Source organism: Gouania willdenowi, chromosome 13, assembly GCF_900634775.1.
Source record: "Gouania willdenowi chromosome 13, fGouWil2.1, whole genome shotgun sequence".
Taxonomy (NCBI): domain Eukaryota; kingdom Metazoa; phylum Chordata; class Actinopteri; order Blenniiformes; family Gobiesocidae; genus Gouania; species Gouania willdenowi.
In genome coordinates, this window is record NC_041056.1 from 43,423,089 (window position 1) to 43,443,227 (window position 20,139).

Here is a 20,139-nt window from a genome sequence, read left to right on the forward strand (position 1 = left end):
TGGTGCATGTGTTGTTCATGTGTGTGCAGCAGCCTTCGTGTGGGATGTGTTGATGCTGCTGCTGAGGTGTGTGCACATAGAGAGAGAGAAGCACTGCAGTAATATGCTTTTAACAGAGCATGTTATATTACTGTGATGTTGCTGTCTGGCTAACGTTAGCTTGTTAGCTCCTCTGAGGGAGGGACTTTGGAAAGTTTGGAGGCAGGGCAAGAGAGCAGCGGGGAGGGAGGGGGAGAGAGGGATCTGAGAGTTGCGGACTGCACCTTTAACTTCAGCTAACTAAACATTCTCTGTACTATGAAGCAGGATATACACATGTTGACTAACCCCAATGATTCCAGCCTGGCTACATGTGCGCTCCTGTGACAGGGGGCGGAGTTAGCAGCGTAAGACCAATCACAATCACAGAGAAACTCTGATTGTGATTGGTCACTAATGAGGAATAATTCTTTAAAAACATGAATTATTAAAATCCATAATTCAGACCAAAAACAGCACTGTTGCTGCAGTAAAAGCAGAGAACACAGATAGAAAGTGATACGTGTTAATGCTTAAATTGGTGAGATTACTCAATATTAATTAATGGAGAATAAACAGTTTGACTTTATTAAGGTGAGATGTGTGTGTCTGCCTTCATAGAGCTCAGTCTACATCATTAGGTTATATTTTATATTATCTACAGGTCTGAGGCTCTCTGCATCACCACACAACACATGAATGAATGAGGTTTTATCAGCTGACTAATGTAGATATTAGGGATGCACCGAAATGAAAATTTGTGGCCTAAATAAATAAAATAAAATATTAAATATAAAAAAAATAAATAAAATATTAAATATTAAAAAAATAAATAAAATATAAACGCTTGGCTGAATATCGAATGCGGTTTTTTAGACATGTTTTTTAAAAGAAAGTAAATGTTTATTGAATACTACTACATTTTTTAAATATTTAAATAGCCTTTGCTTTTCATAGAAATCACACTTTTTTTTTTCATTTATATTAGCCCGTCAAATAAAACAAAACATGCATTCCAAAAAAAACCTAAAATGCATTAAAGGGGAGAAATTATGAATAAAACACTTTCTCATGGTTTATTTACAGTGATAAACATCATTTAGCCTCATTCAGAGGAACAAAGTGTAAAAAGTTATGTTTCCTTCCTTGTTATTACATATTTTATAAAAAATTAGCTTTAAACGGGACAGTTGGATTTTGCCCACGTTGGCAGGCGACGTCACCTAACACGCCTTTTTCTTTCATGTTGGGAGTCACTGCTTGGAGCCACGGACCCATTGTTTACACACATCAGCTGTTAGCACTCCAAGCTAATGCTACACCAGTCTATGCAGTGAGACCCAGTGTAGTGTAAGGAGGAAACGATGGGGATGTTTATGGATTCATGGCTCACAGCGCTAACAACGGACTCGGTTGTGGAATTGGACGGTTTCCAACTTTTATGCGGTGAGTCTGGCTGTGTTTGTGTTTGGAAAGGGGGAGCTGCTGGTTCTGCAGCAACACGCACACACTTTTCTGACTCAAAATCACTGCATGTTGTTTGATTAAGTCATTGCGTTACACGCTACTATTTAGCCTTGCTTCTAACTCACTAAACCGACGAAAAATGTTGCTTTTTTTGCAATATTCAGCCAAATATATTCAGCCACCAAATATTCGGTGCATTCCTAATAGATATTAATCTCTATGTTTCCTATAGGATGTGATGGTAAATAAAGGATAAATATTCTCTCTCCTGTCAGTGTCACATCAGATCCTCCTTTTATTGGACAGCTCGTTTTAAGAGATCTGATTGGTCAGGAGGCGGGGCTTTAGTACTCACTAGCCAGAACAAAGGAAGGCGTTCAGCCTAAGTAACCATGGTGATCTAGCTTCATAAGACGTTAGCCAGCTTCGTAGTCCAGCACACGCTGATTAAATCCCAGAAGTTAGCGCGACAAGAGGAAATCCATCTCCACAGTACAGACCCTAGAGTTTTAATTTGTAACATTTTTTGAAAAAACTAATTCATTAAGTTACATTAGAACACAAGAGCTGCACGAACAGCTTAATCTACGTCAGAAGGAGCTCCAACACATCCTCATGTTGTCCTCAGTAAGAAAGGAACATGTGGAACGTCAACACAGAGTTTAATCAGGAGGACTGACTGTAAACACTGACCAACATGGGTTGATTTAAGGCAGAAAATACTTCACAAAGTACTACTTTAAAGTGTTTTTAGAATAAATGTGCACAGATTTAGTTTATTGGTAACACATTAAACATATGATACCCAGTGCACAGTGGAGAGATCATGTCTGATGAAGGAACAGTGTTTACACATCTTTACCTGTACAGTTGGCTTCATCTGACCAGTCTCTACAGTCATTGTCTCCATCACAGCGCCAGGCTTCACGGATACACACACCCCGAGCACAGGTAAACTCCCCAGGACCACACTGGTGAGACTCTGAGGAGGACATTAACAACGTTAGAATGAATCTCTGTAGAGACAGGAAGAACATCTATGACGTGTGAGCACAGGGAGAGAATCTAAACACACACTGGGTACCATGTGCGCTCCACCTCCTTCACCAAGCTTCAGTATTTATCAATACAGACGTGATGTACGCTATGATCAGGTCTGAGCTCATGTACGATAATCTGAGTGGATTAGTGGTAAAGCACTGAAAAGTCATGAAAGAACTGTCTTGATCTAATAGCTGTGATTTAAGCTTTTATGCTCATTTAAACCATCGTTAGGCATTTTTTAAATGTTATTGAGAATTTAATTCAAACCTGAGCCCGAGTCCGATCCAATACGGCACGTGTCAAAGTCAAGGCCCGGGGCCCAAATCCGGCCAATTAAAGCCCCCAATTTGACACGCAGGAGAAATGACAGTGAAAAGGTGATTGATTTGTGTAATTCAGATATCTCAGTACCTCTAAATACACTAATTCAATGAAACTGCACATTTTTTTTCCAAGGCTCAACATTTTATAATCCCTTTATCACATGATGGTCATTTTTAATCTCAAATTGTTTCAAGAAATCACAATTTTTCCAAAACCCCAAAATTTTCCTCAAATTAGACCCCGAGATGTAGATTCTGTTGTAACTGATAATCTGTCTCTTATTGATTGGATATTGTTGGTTTGTTACATATTTTGTATTTTATGTACATGTAGAAGTGTAAACTAGGATTTATCTGTATTTGGACTCTGAAATATAATGAGTTTCAAACCCTGCTTTACTTGTTCTTGCAAGTATAAAAAATGAAATAATTGTATTTCATACCATTTTGTTGTTGTAAAGGTGAAATTTGTAATCATTGATACTACAATGTACTGTATATGGTGTGTACAGTCCTAGTTCTACCAGTGTTGTGTGAACTCACCACAGTGTTTCTCGTCACTGTTGTCTCCACAGTCGTCTTCATGGTCACATTTAAAGGCTAAAGGAACGCAGGAACCAGACGACACGCAGCGGAACTGGTTGGACGGGTCACATGTGGTGGTAGCTGGAAAACACCAGGAGGAGTTACTGCTCTACTCTGTGAGGACTGGGCAGTATATACTGTATGAATCACAATCAGAAAGCCTTTGTTAATCCCAGGGAAAAATTGCTTTTGTTACAGTCATGTAAGAAAAAAAATCACAAATAAAAGCATAAAAACGTTGAACAAAGTTAAACGTTAAATAAGTGTATAATCAAGTAAAAGACTTGAAAATAGGGATCAGATACACACACATTACAGTAGTAAAAAATATAAAGTAGGATAGATAATACTACTAATAATAATACAAATATGATATATATATATATTAGGAGTCACTGCTTTCTCTACTTCTCAGAACATGTAAATCTCAGTTAGATGATTACTGAGTGTGTTCTAACCCAGACCTTCACCTAAACAAGCCACACTACAAAACTCACTCACACATGCTGTCCCTTAGAGCAGCCAAAAGTTGAACATATTGTTCAGCTGTTAATCAATAATTAATAAATGTGTATCTTTTTTTCTCTTTTTGTGTCTTTTGTTGTTCTTTTGTGTATTTATGTTGTCCTATTATTATTTTTTCTACTTGTGTGTATTTTGTTGTCCTATTAAGTAATTGTGTTGTTCTTTTGTGTATTTCTCTGTAAATGTGTGTTTTTGTTGTAATTTTGTGTATTTTTTGCTGTCATATTGTGTATTTACATTTGGGGGCCGCTAGTTGCCGATGTGATATACACACAAGTTTTATAAAAATGCTTTACCAATCTTAAAGCAATGTGATCAAAGTTTAATTTGGATCCAACACCTCTTTTTTTTTCAGCACCTTATTTGCATTTATGTGTTTTTAATAAATGTTTCAGTATTATATTAGGACAGCTGTGTCTTTTGTTGAGTTGAAATCACTGGAAATCTCATTGTAAACACAAAATTAAATGTAAAAACAGCACGAGTGAGGAAGAGAGGGGAAAGTCAAGCCACGCCCCCACGTTACATCTAAAGTGTAATTTTGCCAAAACATTGTGTCTTGTCAGCTTAGAAGATGGTAGAAAATGGCAAAAAAAGGCAGTTGGATTTAAAGTTTTTTTAGGCCAATAAGTGAAGCTAAGCCTGAGGTAAAGGTTGTGGAAATAGCAGAAAAGAGCAGCAGCAGCAATTAGCGTAGCTGTAGCAGCATTTAGCGTAGCTAGCAGCAGCAGTTACTGTAGCGAGTAGCAGCAGTTAGCATAGCTAGCAGCGGCCGTTAGCGTAGCTAGCAGCAGCAGTTAGCGTAGCTAGCAGCAGCAGTTAGCGTAGCTAGCAGCAGCAGTTAGCGTAGCTAGCAGCAGCACCTGTAGATGATGCTAATACAGGAGAACCAACAGACAGGACACAGGAGGAGAACTATCCAGAGGACATGAGGAGGACTCAGGGACAGAGAGAAGTTAAAGTTCTGATATAGACATTAAGACTCAGGCTCAGTTCAAAGCTCAGATGATCTGCTGCTCTAGGTTTATGAAATGAAAGACAAGGCAGGCCTCGGCTGGAAATATGGAAAAAAGTTGCTAGGATACAAAGTTCTCCTGTTTTGAACAAATAAAATGTAAACACTATATTTTCCTTTTCTGCTGATTCATTAGAGGAGTTATGGGTACATTGTATGGCTACATTAGCGGTGATTAGCGCTGTCCTTGGTGCTGAAACATGAGATGTGACAGATGTCACTCAGAGTGAGAGACGGACGATTGTCTGTGCTTCTTTAATGCTGACTCATCATTCTTTTATTAATCATTTAGATTCATTGGTTGTTTGTGTTCACGTGATATTATTGGTCTGTTCAGTTACAAAAGAAGCTTTAAAATATGTTTTATTCTGTAACATTTTTGTTTCTCTCTTAGTGCTGGAACAACACGTGGTGTTTGTTCTGATGATTTACACTTTAAACTCTGAGCGTGATGTGATTTTAGCCTGTGTGGCATTTTGTATCAGAACATTTCACGTAGAATTGTCTTTGTGGTCAAACTAAAATGATCCACATTTATATCGTATATTGACACTCTGAGATATGAGTGTAGGTCCATGTAGCCCAGCCCTAGAACACTTACGACACTGGTGTTCATCGCTCATGTCTCCACAATCGTTGTCGCTGTCACACTTCCAGATGCTGCTGATGCAGCGGCCGTTGGAGCAGCGGTACTGGTTGGGCAGACAGCTGTGCTCTGATTGGACAGAGGATGATGTTTTATCTGGATGTGAACACGTGTCGTACTCATGTCTACACGCTCTTACCTGTCTTCACACAGGTGCTGTTGTGCAGCTGGAAGCCCATTGGACACTGGCACTGCAGCTCCCCATTGGCCAGGGGGAGGGGAGGGGCGTCGCCTGGACAGACACACGTGTGGCGATGTCCAGGCTGAGGCAGACACAGCAGACTGCACGGGTGGTCTGCACACGCATTATGACCTGGTAGAGAACAGTAACAGATTACTAGTACTCACGTTACTGTAACTGAGTGGCTTTTATGGATACTTGTACTTTTCTGAGTATTTGTTTATTTTGAACAAAATCAGTCATTTTACTTGTACTCAAATACTTTTTAAAAGAAGTCAAATAGTTAGTTACATTTCTACACCCAACTGTTAATACTGTGTTATCAACAAACATTATGAAACTACAACAAATTAAATGACCAGACAACAATCAAATGTATGACATCATAGCTGACCAATCAGATTAAACGTAATGTATCACATCATAGCTGACCAATCAGATTAAACGTAACGCATCACATCATCACAGCAGAGCCCCTCCCCTTCCTATGTTCCCTAACCCTAACCCTGGGTTAGGGTTCGGTGACAGATATCTCCGTCCGTACGTTAGCATTCCTCACTTTGATAATTATTCTAATGTATTGAAACGATGTTAAAATGTAGAAAGTATCCAAATACAGCCACAGAACAACAGAAGTAAACAACATCCATGCGTGTTTGTATGAGTACTGAAGGGGGCGTGTTCATGGGCGTGTCAGACAAGCTTGGAGTTTGTGGCCCTCGCTAATTTCCGACATGGGCATTTATTGTTTCTATCGTGGGATGACATATTCATACTGTTGAGAATGTTTTTGACAATATAGCGTGAACGATAACATATCGCACATTCTTACCTCAAACTTTAACACTAGCATGCCCAAGATTTTCTTACTCCTGTTGCCCTGTCCAGAGGTCGCCAAATGACACTGATTTGCAACTCAGTGGGCCACCTCTCTTATGTAAATGCAGCCATTCGATCGGAATGTGCAGCTGGGCAGTGACAAACTTTGGGGGTTGGTGTAAATGATGGCCAGTGTTTTACTATCTATATCAGAGTTGAATGGATTTCTTACTGTATTTTGGCGTGCCTCCAAGTCTCTCCCCCATCATTCTCCACACACGCAACTTCCTCCTCATCCCGGACATGCAGAGTGTCAGTGTTTGCCCAGTTTTTTGATGATTTTCTTTCACCATCACCACACTCTCAATAGTCCACTTAGTTCCACACATGCTCTGGTTGAGTGTGAGCTGCTGTGAGCTGGTGGGAACTTCAGCATCAACTCTGTAGCACCATTTTCTATCTCGTAAACTCTTGTCCTCTCCCTCTGAGCTCTGCTCATCATGGGTGATCTCTCATCCAAAGGTGCTCTGCTACCACCTACAGGTCACCAATGATGTTACTATCTGTCTCACAGTTGAATTTTTTGCTTACTTATTTGGTATCTGCTCCCCCCCTCCCACCGTCAAGCACACAGACGTAACTTCCTCTTCCTCTCAACACCCAGAGATGACCAGTTTGGCCCGGTTAGTTGATGGTTTTATCTCACCATCGCAACATTATGAATAATCTACTCAGGTCCACATGTTCTGTGTTAGTATATGGTGCTGTGAGCTGCTGGATATTTCACAATATCACTTCATAGCGCCATAATTTCACTCGTTCCTGCTTATTCCTCTTTAGCTAATGGTAGCATCAGTGGCTAATCTGTCATCCAAAGGTGTGCTGCTGCCACCTTCAGGGCACCAGGTGGTCACTACATCAACAGAGAAGCCTTATATTCACAATAGAACTCAGTCACAGTGTATCCTAGCAACTTCCTTGGAAAAACGTAATTGACATAATATTGCGTCTTTGGCACTGAGCGTTTATATTTGAAATGACGTACTAATACGTCAATGGCACTGAATGAGTTAAATAACAATTAAATAACTTCTCCTTATTTACAAATATACAAATATGTATTGTTATTGTAAATCTAAATATGAGTGTGTTTCTCACCTCTGTTCTTCCCTTTGTAGAAGATCTTGAGGTCCATGACTCCTGTCAGTCTGCCAACGATCAGCTCGTTGCCCTGAGATCCAGCCTTTGGAGCTTTGAAGATTCCCATCCTGGACCAGTCGTCCCAGTACAAGTCGTTCTGACAACAGTTCAACCAGTGAGCTGTGAGCTGCTGTCAATCATTGTGTGAGCGTGAACACTAGTGTGGTACCTTAAAGACGGCAATGGCGTAGGGGTGGGGCAGCCCGTCCATCAGAACCGTGCGTTGGCGTCCGGTGAAGTCGGCCCTCTCGATGCGGTCGCTGTAAGCCTCAGTCCAGTACAACCAGTGGTCGTCAGCTGTGATCCCATTGGGCCAGCGCACGCCCTCAGACACGATGCACGACACGCTGGTTCCATCCATGAAGCTCCGGTAAACACCAGCGGCTCTGTCCCCCCAGTCGGTCCAGAACATCAGGCTGTGGAACGGGGACGACACACGACAGTTACCTTCACAGAGTTTTATTAAAATCATCCTCCACTGTTTTCACAAATGTAACATAAAACTTTCTAAATGTCCTTATTTGTAGATCTATGTCTAACAAAACACATTATGCACCATATTCATCTAATTTTCTTTTAGAAATAAACAGGACAAGTTTACAGTTTTAGAGCCTGTGTTCCTCCATCTTGAAATCATGTGATTGATGATGTCACACGGCCCCACTGTCTGTAAACATCCATTGTTTTCTATTGGAGTGAAACATTCAGCCTGATTTATAGATTATTTCGTAGTTTTTTCAGTCACAATAACAACTTGTGCTGTTTTTAGTTGCTCTAAAAATCCAGGAAAAGTTAAAGATGTTGATGTAAACCTCTTTTGTTACAGAAAGAGGATAAAAACAGTTGTGACCCATAATCACAGACAGTTGAATACACATAAACCCTGAGAATTCAACAGTCAGTCATTTACTCCCTAACTTCAGCCACCAGAGCATGTCAGCACACTGTTTAAGGGAGAGTAAAGGAGAGCTCTTCTTCTCTGCTTCATAGTCTACTACCAAACCTAGGGTTAAAACTGTCGCCCGCTGCGGTCACAGATTTTTTATCGGGTCACGACTGTTTTCATCCTCTGCTAAATCACCCAAAAATCTACTAAATAATCTATAAATCAGGCTGAATGTTTCACTTCAATAGAAAACAATGGATGTTTACAGACAGTGGGGCCATGTGACATCATCAATCACATGATTTCAAGATGGAGGAACACAGGCTCTGAAACTGTAAAGTAGTCCTGTTTTTAAAAGAAAATGAAATGAATATGGTGCATAATAACGTATTTTGTTAGACATACAGTAGATCTACTAATGATATTTAGAAGGTTTTAGGATACATTTGTAAAAACAGTGGAGGATCCTTTAACTCATAAATAAAAATATTTGTCCTTTGAATCCAACTGAAAATGATTGCATGTATAATTTCCTAAAGCTGGTAATATAAACAGAAGTGACATTCTTTTTCTAGAGCTACTTCCGCGAATGATGGCGATGGTAAATGTGTAAATGTGTGTGTGTCCATGTCTCCAAACCTTTCTCCAGGCAGCAGAACCAGAGCTCGTGGATGTTCCAGAACGCTGGAGTTAAGCAGCGTGTGACGAAGGTCTCCATCAGGGTTTGAAACCTGTCAAACATTCAAGCTTTCAATCGTACGTCCATTGACTTTTAGTTTAGATTCTACTCAGTGTTTTAAAAATGAGGTTTGTGGTTGTGAAAGTGTTCAATGGGACACTGATCCACATACATATATCCTTAAGTTTACCTCCAATCTTTGCATTTTAGTAGACAGGAAGTCCATGTGGACGCATTGTTCCAACCAGTTGTAGCTCAAAACTAAATATCTTTCCAACTAAACTGTAAGAAATCAAGTGAAACCTCAGCAGAGTAGACAAGCTGCTTTGATCTGACACTATTCTATTATTACTTGGAATTTACATTTCCAAAATGTATTAAACAAATACATTATAAACATATAGGGCTCTATTCTCCCATGCATATAAGTACAAAAAGCTGTTTTTGGCTGTATGCTATTCTCCTCCTGTACTTAATTCGGTCACTGGCTGCCTTCATCCCAATTCCACTCTGGGCGGAGCCTCCCTGAAATGTGGGCGTTCCCATTCAAATCTGGGTTTAAGCGTATTCTATTATATTGCAGTAGAAATATGGACTTATTTACATTTGAAGCCACACGGACTCGTGCGTCATGGAGCTGATCAGCTGTGATCACCTGAGTTGTGCCATACCTGCTGCTGCTCGATTAATTAAAACAGACACAGACTTCTGTCCACGTTGGTCACAGTGATGTCCAACTATTTTCATTTATGTCCAACGTAAAGCCACAGTTTGATCCTCTACAGAGTAAATAATAAGTGAAGCTGTCATATGCAGAGGTTGGTGAAATGTGTGTGGATACCAGAAATGGATGGATGGCTAGCGCTCACATCAGCTCCATAAGGCATTAAACTATTTATATTTAAAACTGCATATTATGTAGGAAGCCAATAGTTCTGTTTTATGGCAAACATCTCTGTCTCCTCTTTTTTTTTTTTTTTTATCTTGTCTGCACATTCTGTTGAAGGTTAACACTACAAGAAGTGCAATCTTTTAACAGCAATGCATATTTTGTTATTGCAATTAAATAAATTTATTTATTTCATTGCATAATTGTGACCATCACCAGCTCTCCCTAGGGAAGGGTAAGAAATACTTTATTAAAGGGAGGGTGTAAAAAAGAGAGGGCAGTGTTACACCAAGGTGAGGGGTTGGAGAGGGGTGGGGAAGTTAACAGGGAAGAGGGATACAAGATAGGAAATGGAATGGGTGGGGAGTAGTCGATAGGTTTCAAGTGATGCGATGTGAAATTGTGGTTGTGTATATTGTGCTTATTGTTGAGTTATCAAGCCAGTTTGATGACCAGTGTGCGGCTTAGGAATAATGGTGGTGGCTGTGAACAGAGGAAGAAGTGAGTGGAAATTCCATAAAACAGGTATTTGGGAACAACGTGTCTGTGGTTGAGCCCAGTGTTATCCCACAGCCCAAGGCCAGTGCATTCATGACAAATGTATTTCCAAGAACCGCCACTGCAAAACCCACGAGCCGCCCCCGGGCCCGAAGAAGCAGCCAGGCCAGCAGCAAGAGCGGGCAATCCGGGGGCCCCCGGCGACCACCCCACGGCCAAGCAGCCCCCCGAACGCCCCCAAGATCCCAAGCCGAGAGGCAACCATCGCCCCCCCCCATACACACCCGAGAAAGCCCCAAGGAGCCAAGGACCCAGCGCACCACGCCACCGACCCAACCCCCAACCCCCAGACCCCCCACCCCAACCCCCCCCACCGCCCCACACCCCCGCGCCCAACCCCCCGAGGGGAGGGCCCAGAGAGCTCCCCGCCCGAGACCCCAGCGGAGGAGCCGAAGCCCACGCCCAGCAGACGACCAGAGCCACGCCGAACGGACAGCCGGCGGGCACCCGCCGCCGAGCCCAGAGCCAGCAGGGACCCGACCCCAGGCCAGAGGGACCCGGAATGGACGCAGCACCAGGAGCAGCCCGCCCAGGGAGGACGACCACACCCCAAGCCGCATAAGGCACCAGGGGGCCGCCGGGAGTCTCCCCGCCGGCCCCCAGGCACCCCAACCTAGCCCCCCATGGCGCCCCAAATCACCTATTGTTGATGTTGATGTCAGTTTTTTTTTTAAAGCCAGGGCCCCCTCCAAGGGCCAAGCCAGACCGCCTTGCCGGGATGTGGCCCCCTATGCATCACCGACACCCTGCCTCACGGGGCACTGCCTAAGCAGGGGCCATACCAGTAGGTATGCAAGGGCGCGGAACGCGGCACCCGCCCCGAAAGACCCCCGCCAGGACCGGCCCGGCCAGCCAGCCAATCATCCCGGGCCCCAGGAGCACCCCCCGGGACCAGGACCCCCCAAGGGCAAGCCCCCGGGCCAAGCCCCCCGGGACGCACCCCCCACTCCCGCCCAGGACCCGGCCACAGCCCAGCAGGACCGCACAGCCCCGGACAGCCCAAGGCCAGCAGCCCAGGGCCCGCTGCCCCCCGGGCAGCGCCCCCCACCGGCCCGCGAGCAACCGGCGATCCCCACCGTGGGGACGGAGGCACCCCAATGGCACACATCAAGTGCGGAACCGCAGCCCCGAGCCAAAGATGCCCCGGACCCACCCACCAGTCCGCAGATGGCAGGACAGACCCACCAGGCGGCCGACAGCAACCTCCACCACCGGAACAGCTAGCGCCGCCCCCCAGTAAACAGCATCGCTCCGAGGCACCAAGCAACCCCGCCCCAACCCCGGTGAGGACACCAGCACACCCACCCCCCAAACCGGCGAGGCAGGCCGCCCCGGGCCCTCACACCGCGGGGCCCGCCCCCAAGGCCACCAGCCGACGAAACAAGCACCAAGCCACACCCAAGGGGAGGAAGCGCCCCCGTGCCCCACCAGGCCGACACCGCCCGGAAAGACCCCGCAAGGAGAGACCCCAGCAAACCCCCCCCCGAGACCCACCGCCACGCCCGACCACACCATCCTGATGTATTTTTATTCTATGCAGTGGCCCAGCCACCAACAGAGGGGCCAGGCCCCCACCGGAGAGGCCCAAATATGTGAACCAACCCACCACCCTGTTATGGTGCCTCTCCATTCCCCAATGGAGAGGCACTTCCCTATCCCCTGTGTGAGTGTGTGTGTTCAGTGAATGTATGGGGTGTAATTAAAAGAAGGGGGATGGAGGGGAGCGGTGCTCCCCATCCTGCCTCTGTGGATATATGTGTATGTGGTGTAATAGGCCGGAGGGTGTAAGTGAGGATACACCCTCCGGGGGGTGGCATGTTGAGGTGTGATTAAAATTGGAGGGATTAGTAGGGTAACTAGAGGTGGGAGTGCCGCCCCCACGCCACTACATAGTGACACAGGTGGCGGCCCCCTCCACCCCCAGTCCCACCATCCAGCCCCCCAAGGGTTGGGTATGGGTGTGTGGTGCATATTGTGAATGGGCCAGACCAGCTGGGAGTGAGGGGAAGTGTACATGTAGGAGGCCTGTCCGGTGCGAGCCGGGCCCGTCCGCATGGCGGGCCACGCGAGATGGTAGATGGTGCAGACGGGCAAGCGGCACTGTGGGCCCCGGAGCAGCAAAGCCGGAGACCCCCCCACGGCACCCCCCAGACTGCGACGGCCCCGCGGAGCACGGCGGCACCCCCCACCCCCGGGCGCAGCCAGGCACCAACCCCGTCCCCCGGTGCCCCAGGGGGCCACCCCCGCCGCACGCCGGCCCAGAGCGACGCCCCCCCGCCGCCAAGGAGAGCGGCCGAGCAGGGGGGAGGCCCGTGCCCGCACCAGGGCCAGCACAGGCCCACCCGGCGCCACGACACAACACCCTCCACCGGAAGGCGGCCCCGGCCCCCCCGACGAAAGAGGACACCATCTACCGCCAAGCAGGGCCACCCCGCCAGCCACGGACCGGCAAGCCCGAGTACCGAAGCACCCCCAGCCCGGTACCGCCATCCCACACCAACGGCGCCAGTAGAGCCCCCCCCCCCCCCCCACGGAGGGGACCCCCGACGACCCACGCACCGGCACGAGACACCCCCCCGACGCCAGCGCACCCCGGACGACAGCAAGCCCCAGGCCACCAGCCCCGCCCCACCCAAGGCTGCGCAGCGCCGCCACGAGCCGCGGCCGGTCCCCGGGCAGATGACAGGAGAGCACGCCCCCGGACACCCAGACCACGGATCCACCCCCGGGCCCCCCCCCGCCCCGGAATGGCGCCCACGGCGCCCGGTGCGCCCAGCCAGCAGACCAGCCAATCCCGACGCGGATCCACCAGGCCAAGAGCCACGCGCCGCGCCCCCGCACACCCACCCAACACGACCCCCGGGGAGGCCCCATAGCACCCCCTACCCCACACCCCTAGCCGTACTGGCCACACCGGAGGGGGGCCCCGCCCGGCCCGTCACGCAAGCGACATCCCTGGCGAGGGCGCGCCCCAGGGAGCCAAGCCGAGGACCCGCAAGGGCCGACGGAGCAACCCACGGCCACACCCCGCCACCCAGCGACCCAGGAGGCAATCGTCGACACCGGGCAGTAGCCACCCCCAAAGCCACCCCCACCCCGGATCCCCCCGGACCGGAGCCACGGACCCCACCACCCCAGGCCCCCCAACGACACCACCCCCCAGCCAACCCATCCGGCACGGCACCGCCCGCCCCCCAGGCGGGAGCAACAGCCCCCCCGCCAGCCCCCAGGCAAACGGGAGCCCCCCAAACCCAACCCAACAGGATGGGTAAGAGCAAAGGAGGAGGGGGGGGAGGACGAGACAGGGGGACAGGGAGCAAGGGGAAGGAGCGGCAGAGGAGCACGCAGGGCCCCAGCCCCAGAGGCCAACCAGATGCGCATGCAAGGGGCAACAGCGCCAAATCGAACAGCCCTGGGACCCTGTGAACACCCAGAAGGAATGCACACCCGCGCCGAGGCAGCCAGGCACCCGGCAACCCTCCCCAGTCAACCTGGCCAAGACTACCCCAGAGGCCCAAGGCGGCCCAGGCCTACAGTTGGACTAGTGCGTTAGTAAGAAGTGGTGCTGGCAGTTGCTTGCAGGCTAGATCATCAGGCTTTAAAAATTTAGATTTAATGCAATTAAAAAAGGAGTCCAACGCTCCTCAAAGCACATTATTTTTTTTTGTTTTCTGAGAGCAGACATCTTTTCCATGGAGATAAATTCTGTGAGGAGATTTTGCCATTGGTTTATGTTTAAGGATTTTTTGTCTTTCCAATTTAGTAATATTGTTTTTTTTGCTATGGCTAGTGCCGCAAGGATTGATTGTGATCGGTTTGCTGGAAGTTGAAGCATTGTCAGGTCTCCTATCAGACAAAGATTTAGAGATAAAGGAATCCTGCAGTCCAAAATGGAGGACAGTTTTTCAGTGATTAGAATCCAAAAGTGTTGCACTGGGGAGCAAAGCCATAAGGCATGTAAATAGGAATCCGCTGTATTCTGGGTGCACTGAGAGCAGATGTCTGTTGAGGAGAAGCCCATTTTATGCATTTTCTGTTGGGTAATGTGGGATCTGTGGAGGACCTTGTATTGAATTAGCTGAAGGTTTGTGTTTTTCGTCATCTTAAAAGTATTACGACAAATTTCTGTCCAGAAATCAATGCTCGGGGTGATTGAGAGTTCGGCCTCCCACTTAGCGATTGGTAAGTAATTACAGTTGGTGATCGAGAGAGCTCTGTATATTTTTGAGAGTTTTTTTGATTTTGTTGAGATTTTTTTCATATATATAGCCAGTTCTGGAGGTTGTAAAGTAGTTAAGTCTAGTGGAGTAGTGTTCTTTATTGTTTCTGTTACTTGTAAGTACTGTAGAAAGTTACATTTATTTATACCGAATGCTTGGGTTAGATTATTATATGTCCTAAGCTTGTCATTTTCAAAGAGGTCTTGGAGATGAGTGATTCCACTCTCTTCCCATGTCTTCAGATAAAGTGGTGTTTTTTTTATTTTTAAAGTCGGGGTTGTGCCAGATTGGAGACAGTATACTAGTTTTTAATTGAACATTTGTGATGTCCAGGGCTTTCCACCATGCAGTCAGTGTGGAGGCAATTAGTGGGTTTTTAAAGCAGTTGTGATGTTTGAGGGTCGCAGTGATAAAAGGGAGATCAGAGAGTTTAATGTGTTTGCAGTCTAACTGTTCTATTTCTAGCCAGGTGTTGTAGTATTCTTTTGGTTTTAGCCATTCTGTTAAATATAGTATTTGGTTTGCTAAGTAATAATGCATGAAATTAGGGGCTTCTAAACCACCCTCGTCTTTGTTTTTTTGAAGGGTTGAAAGGCTTATTTTAGGTTTTTTTATTTCTAGCATAGAATTTTGTAGTTGCAGAATCTAATCTTTGAAACCATTGTTTTGGTGGTGTTAGTGGTATCATTGAGAACAGGTAGTTTATTTTAGGTAAGATTTTCATTTTAACTGAGGCTATCCTGCCAAGTAGTGAGATGGGGAGATTGTTCCATCTCCGTAGATCTTCTGTGACTTTGTCCAACATCGGATCATGATTTAGTTTAATTAATTCATTTAAGTTTGGTGATATATTTAAGCCTAGATATTTAATTGTATTTGTGGTGGAGGGGTGTTGTGGATTTTGGTTTGCAGGATTCCATGAATTTTTTGTCAAAGGGAGGATTGATGATTTTGTCCAGTTAATGGAATAGTCTGATAATTTAGAGAAGCTGTTTATTAGATTAAATACTTCCTCTAAAGAGGATTGGGGTTCTTCTAAATAGAGTAAGATGTCATCCGCGTAAAGATTAATTTTGTGTTCTGAGATGGATGAGTGGATTCCTTTAATAACAGTATTCTGATGAACAGCTGCTGTGAGAGGTTCAACAAATATTGCAAAAAGCAAAGGTGAGAGTGGACAGCCTTGTCTGGTTCCCCTCTGCAGTGTGAAGCTTTGGGATGTTATTTTGTTTGTGGTTACTGAGGCCTTAGGTTTATTGTACAGGGTGGAGATCCATTGTATGAATGATTCTCAGAAGCCAAATTTGCCAAGGACAGTTAGGAGGAATGACCAGTTGACTCTATCGAATGCTTTTTCTGCATCGAGTGACAAGATTATTTTTTTCTTTTTAGAGTTCTGTGCCATGTTGATCACATTAAACAGTCTTCTCACATTGTCTGTGGAGTGTCTATTTTTAATAAATCCTGTCTGGTCTTGGTGTATAATTGACTGTACTACTTTCTCTAACCTGGATGTGAGTGCTTTGGAAATAATTTTTAAGTCTGTGTTAATAAGTGAGATGGGACGATAGCTTGAGGGTAATATGGGGTTTTTGTCTGGTTTAAGTAACAATTTAATGTTCGCTGTATTCATGTGACCTCCTACATGCCCTTTATTTTTGATCTCTGTTACTACTCTGAAAAATAGTGGAGCCAGCATTGACCAGAAATGTTTTAGGAATTCAGCAGGGAACCCATCTGGACCTGGTGCTTTGCCTGTTGACATGCTGTCTAAAGCATTTTGTAATTCTTGTAAGGTTAATGGTGAGTCTAAGGTGGTTTTCTGATCTATAGTGAGCTGTGGTAGGTTTAGTTTATTAAGAAAGGTTTTAATATCTTCAGGGTCAGGGTTTAAATTTGATGAGTATAAGTTTTGATAATAATCATGAAAAATGTTATTAATGTCCTGAGGTAAGTTTAAAGTTTGACCTGCATTATCAGAAATTGCTGCTATAAAGGAATTTTCTTTATTATGTTTGAGCTGATTTGCTAAATATTTGCCTGATTTGTTATTGTAGTCAAAGTTTTTGTATCGTAATTGTTGCAAAATGAAGTCGTTTTTTTTTAGATAAGATAATATCCAGATTAAGTTTTGTATTTTGGAGTTTTTCCCATAAAAGTTCAGACGGGTTAGCTGCGTATTCTTCCGTAAGTTTTTTGATCTTTTCTTCAGTTGTTTTTTCTGCTATCTGTTCCTGTTTTTTCTTAAAAGAAGAGTATGATATAATCTCTGTCTCCTCTTAAAGCAGAACCAGATTATTTCCTCCATGCAGCGCGTCACGATTTAGAGCAGATACAGTATTGGTGACAGATGATGATGATGATGATGATGATGATGATGATGATGCACGCTGATCATTTCTGAATGAAAGCAGGAATATAAGGAGGTACTAAAATCAGGCTTTCCACACATATTAATCTGGTGTTAATATGAGGGGAAAAAAAGAGATTTTAACTGTAACTCGGATAGAAATATTTGTCCGATCCGCACAGTGCAGTAATCTGATCAGTAATCTGATCAAATCAAAATGACATTGTTTATCAGAAGGCGTTTCAAATTCTCACGGATTTTAATGACATTTACAAGTGTTGGGAAAACTCCATAATCCGAGATATGTAGACAGCCCAAGCCAATGACATCACCGCCTCCTTTCCTTCAGCCCGCCTCCATTCACAGACTACGTGCTTTTGGCCTCCTTACGCGCAGTGGGCGTGTCAGCAGCCTCGACGTGAGGATGTGAGCAGGAGAGAGGTGCGTAAATGCGCTTAAGTCCATACAGGAGAACAGAGTGTTTATGGGTCATTCCATTTCATTTCAACAAATGTCCCACGCACTTTGGTCTGAAAAAACTCAGACATTTTTACCAACTATTCTGTGATTATTCAATAGTCACACTGTACATTTTTAGTTTGATCGGATTAATACTTTTTGAGATTTGGACAATTTAGTAAAGAGGGTATTTTAACACGTCTTTATTTTTCCTCCATTTTCAAACTTTGTGTCTATGTAGAGGAGCTGACATGTCCACCAGATAGGATGTATAGCAGATCTATTTCTATATTCTGAGAGAGTGGGTGGAGCTTATTACTATACCATATTTACCTTTCTATGTGATGGAGTTACAGACATATTGGATATAGCCTAGCCTAGCCTAGCTTAGCCTAGCTAATGCACTGTGAGCAGTATTAATGTGTGATAATAAACCTTACCTATATATAACAGAGAAGAACAACACCTGGATGGTCTCACCTCTATCTTCTGTGCTCCAGCATCGACCCAGTACAGCAGTCTACTGATGGGGTCAAAGGTCAGCGCCTCCACATTCTGCAGGTCTTTCCTCACCACCACCTCCTGCCCTGTGCTGCCGTTCAGACACAGACGCTGCAGGAGACACACCACACACCGTTAGCAGCTACATGCTAACCCAGGGTTTTTCAACCTGGGGGTTGTGACACCATGTGGGGTCACCTGGAAATACAAGGAGGTCATCTGAAATGTCTAGTATTAACAGAATAAAAATTACTCATTAAAATTATATATATATATGTATATATATATATATATTTTTTTGAATTTATTTATTTATTTATTTTCATTATTTTTTGATCGCAGCAGTGTCCTTAGAGCAGGGTTTTTCAAAGTTGGGGTTGTGACCCCATGTGGGACCGTCTCGAAATAAAATGAAAATAGGGTGGAATGAAATGTCTAGTAATAAAATAATGTAAAAACCGACTCATTAATAGCATAAATATACATATTTATTAAAAAAACCAAATCATGATAATACAATTAAAAAAATTTATCATATTTTTAAATCTAAATTTATTTATTTATTTTATTTTTTTTCTATTTATCGATTTGGCACAATTAAAAAACAACACAAAATATCACAGAAATAGGTTATACAGTGCAGGAAGAGGAAGAAAGCAAGGAAAAGAGCTTAAATAAGACCACACACAATCTTACAATACTTACAATGTCTCAAATATAAATCGAGTTAAAAATATCTAAGCATATTATCACTTTGTGCACAAATACTGGCTATTCTATATTTGTAAAACAGAATTACAAACATGATTAGCTGACTCCACACAGTTAGCAGCCACATGCTAACCCGTGTGCTACATGCTAACCTAAAGAGGGTTTTCACGGCGCGTCATCAACCCAAAAGTCGCCATTTTGGAGATAAAGCAGCAGGTCTACAAACAGCACACAGACAAGAAAATCCCGAATTTTGAGACGAAATGGTGAACTATTGCCATGTTTCTGGCTGTACCAATAGGTCAAACAGTGAATTTATAGATTGCCAGAAATCATCACAAATCAGGAAGAACAATCTCACAAGTTATCAGAGGAAAGGAGGAGCTTGTGGCTAGCAAAGCTAAACCAGGATCTACGAGGCAAAAATCTGGACTATTATGTATCCTGTACACCTACACAACGGAAGACCTTAAATCTTATAGAAGTTTGGAGGTCGGCTGCGGCTGCAGAGGCTCGCGTTAGCAACAGATATACTGTATATCGGCAGATAACTCAGTCAGTTTTAATAATTTCACAGTGAGTGTAGTTACTAGATTGAGGTAAATCAAACAGTTTTAGTTCGTTATATGCGACTACTCTGGACCTCGAGCCTCGGATTGCTACCGCGGCTACATCCAGCGACCTGTGGAGTAGCGGAGCCTCGTACCAGTGGTGTTCGCTAGCGGATTAAACGTAAGCGGTGTGATCAGAAGCAGGAGCAGGGATGCCGAGCGGGGCTAGCAACCAAGCTAAAAGCTAAGCTCAGAGAACGCAGCTTCCTTCCATCCTGTGTTCTAATGTCTGTTCCCTGGAGAACAAACTGGACCTGAAGCTGGATTTAAATGTAAGACAGGAGATGTTTACATAAACATCAATAACAACTGGTGCAACAACAGTGAGTTAGTCACATGTCACTGCTCTCCTGATGTAGAACTACTGACTATAAAATACAGACATTGTTCTTCCCTGATCTGTTAGAACTTTTGGCAGTTTATAAAACTCTACATGTTTTTCACGGTCTGAC

The 20,139-nt window shown here is 44.7% G+C and overlaps 1 protein-coding gene across 1 annotated transcript in view; it reads right to left on the reverse strand.

Moving 5' to 3' along the window:
- The window catches only part of sorl1 (sortilin-related receptor, L(DLR class) A repeats containing), a 119,255-nt gene that overhangs the window by 41,576 nt on the left and 57,540 nt on the right, over positions 1–20,139 (reverse strand). Inside the window, 8 exon segments of the mRNA XM_028464750.1 lie at positions 2,348–2,467; positions 3,396–3,518; positions 5,579–5,692; positions 5,763–5,936; positions 7,782–7,920; positions 7,993–8,239; positions 9,349–9,440; positions 18,345–18,476. Of these exon segments, the coding sequence (XP_028320551.1) occupies positions 2,348–2,467; positions 3,396–3,518; positions 5,579–5,692; positions 5,763–5,936; positions 7,782–7,920; positions 7,993–8,239; positions 9,349–9,440; positions 18,345–18,476 (1,141 nt within the window).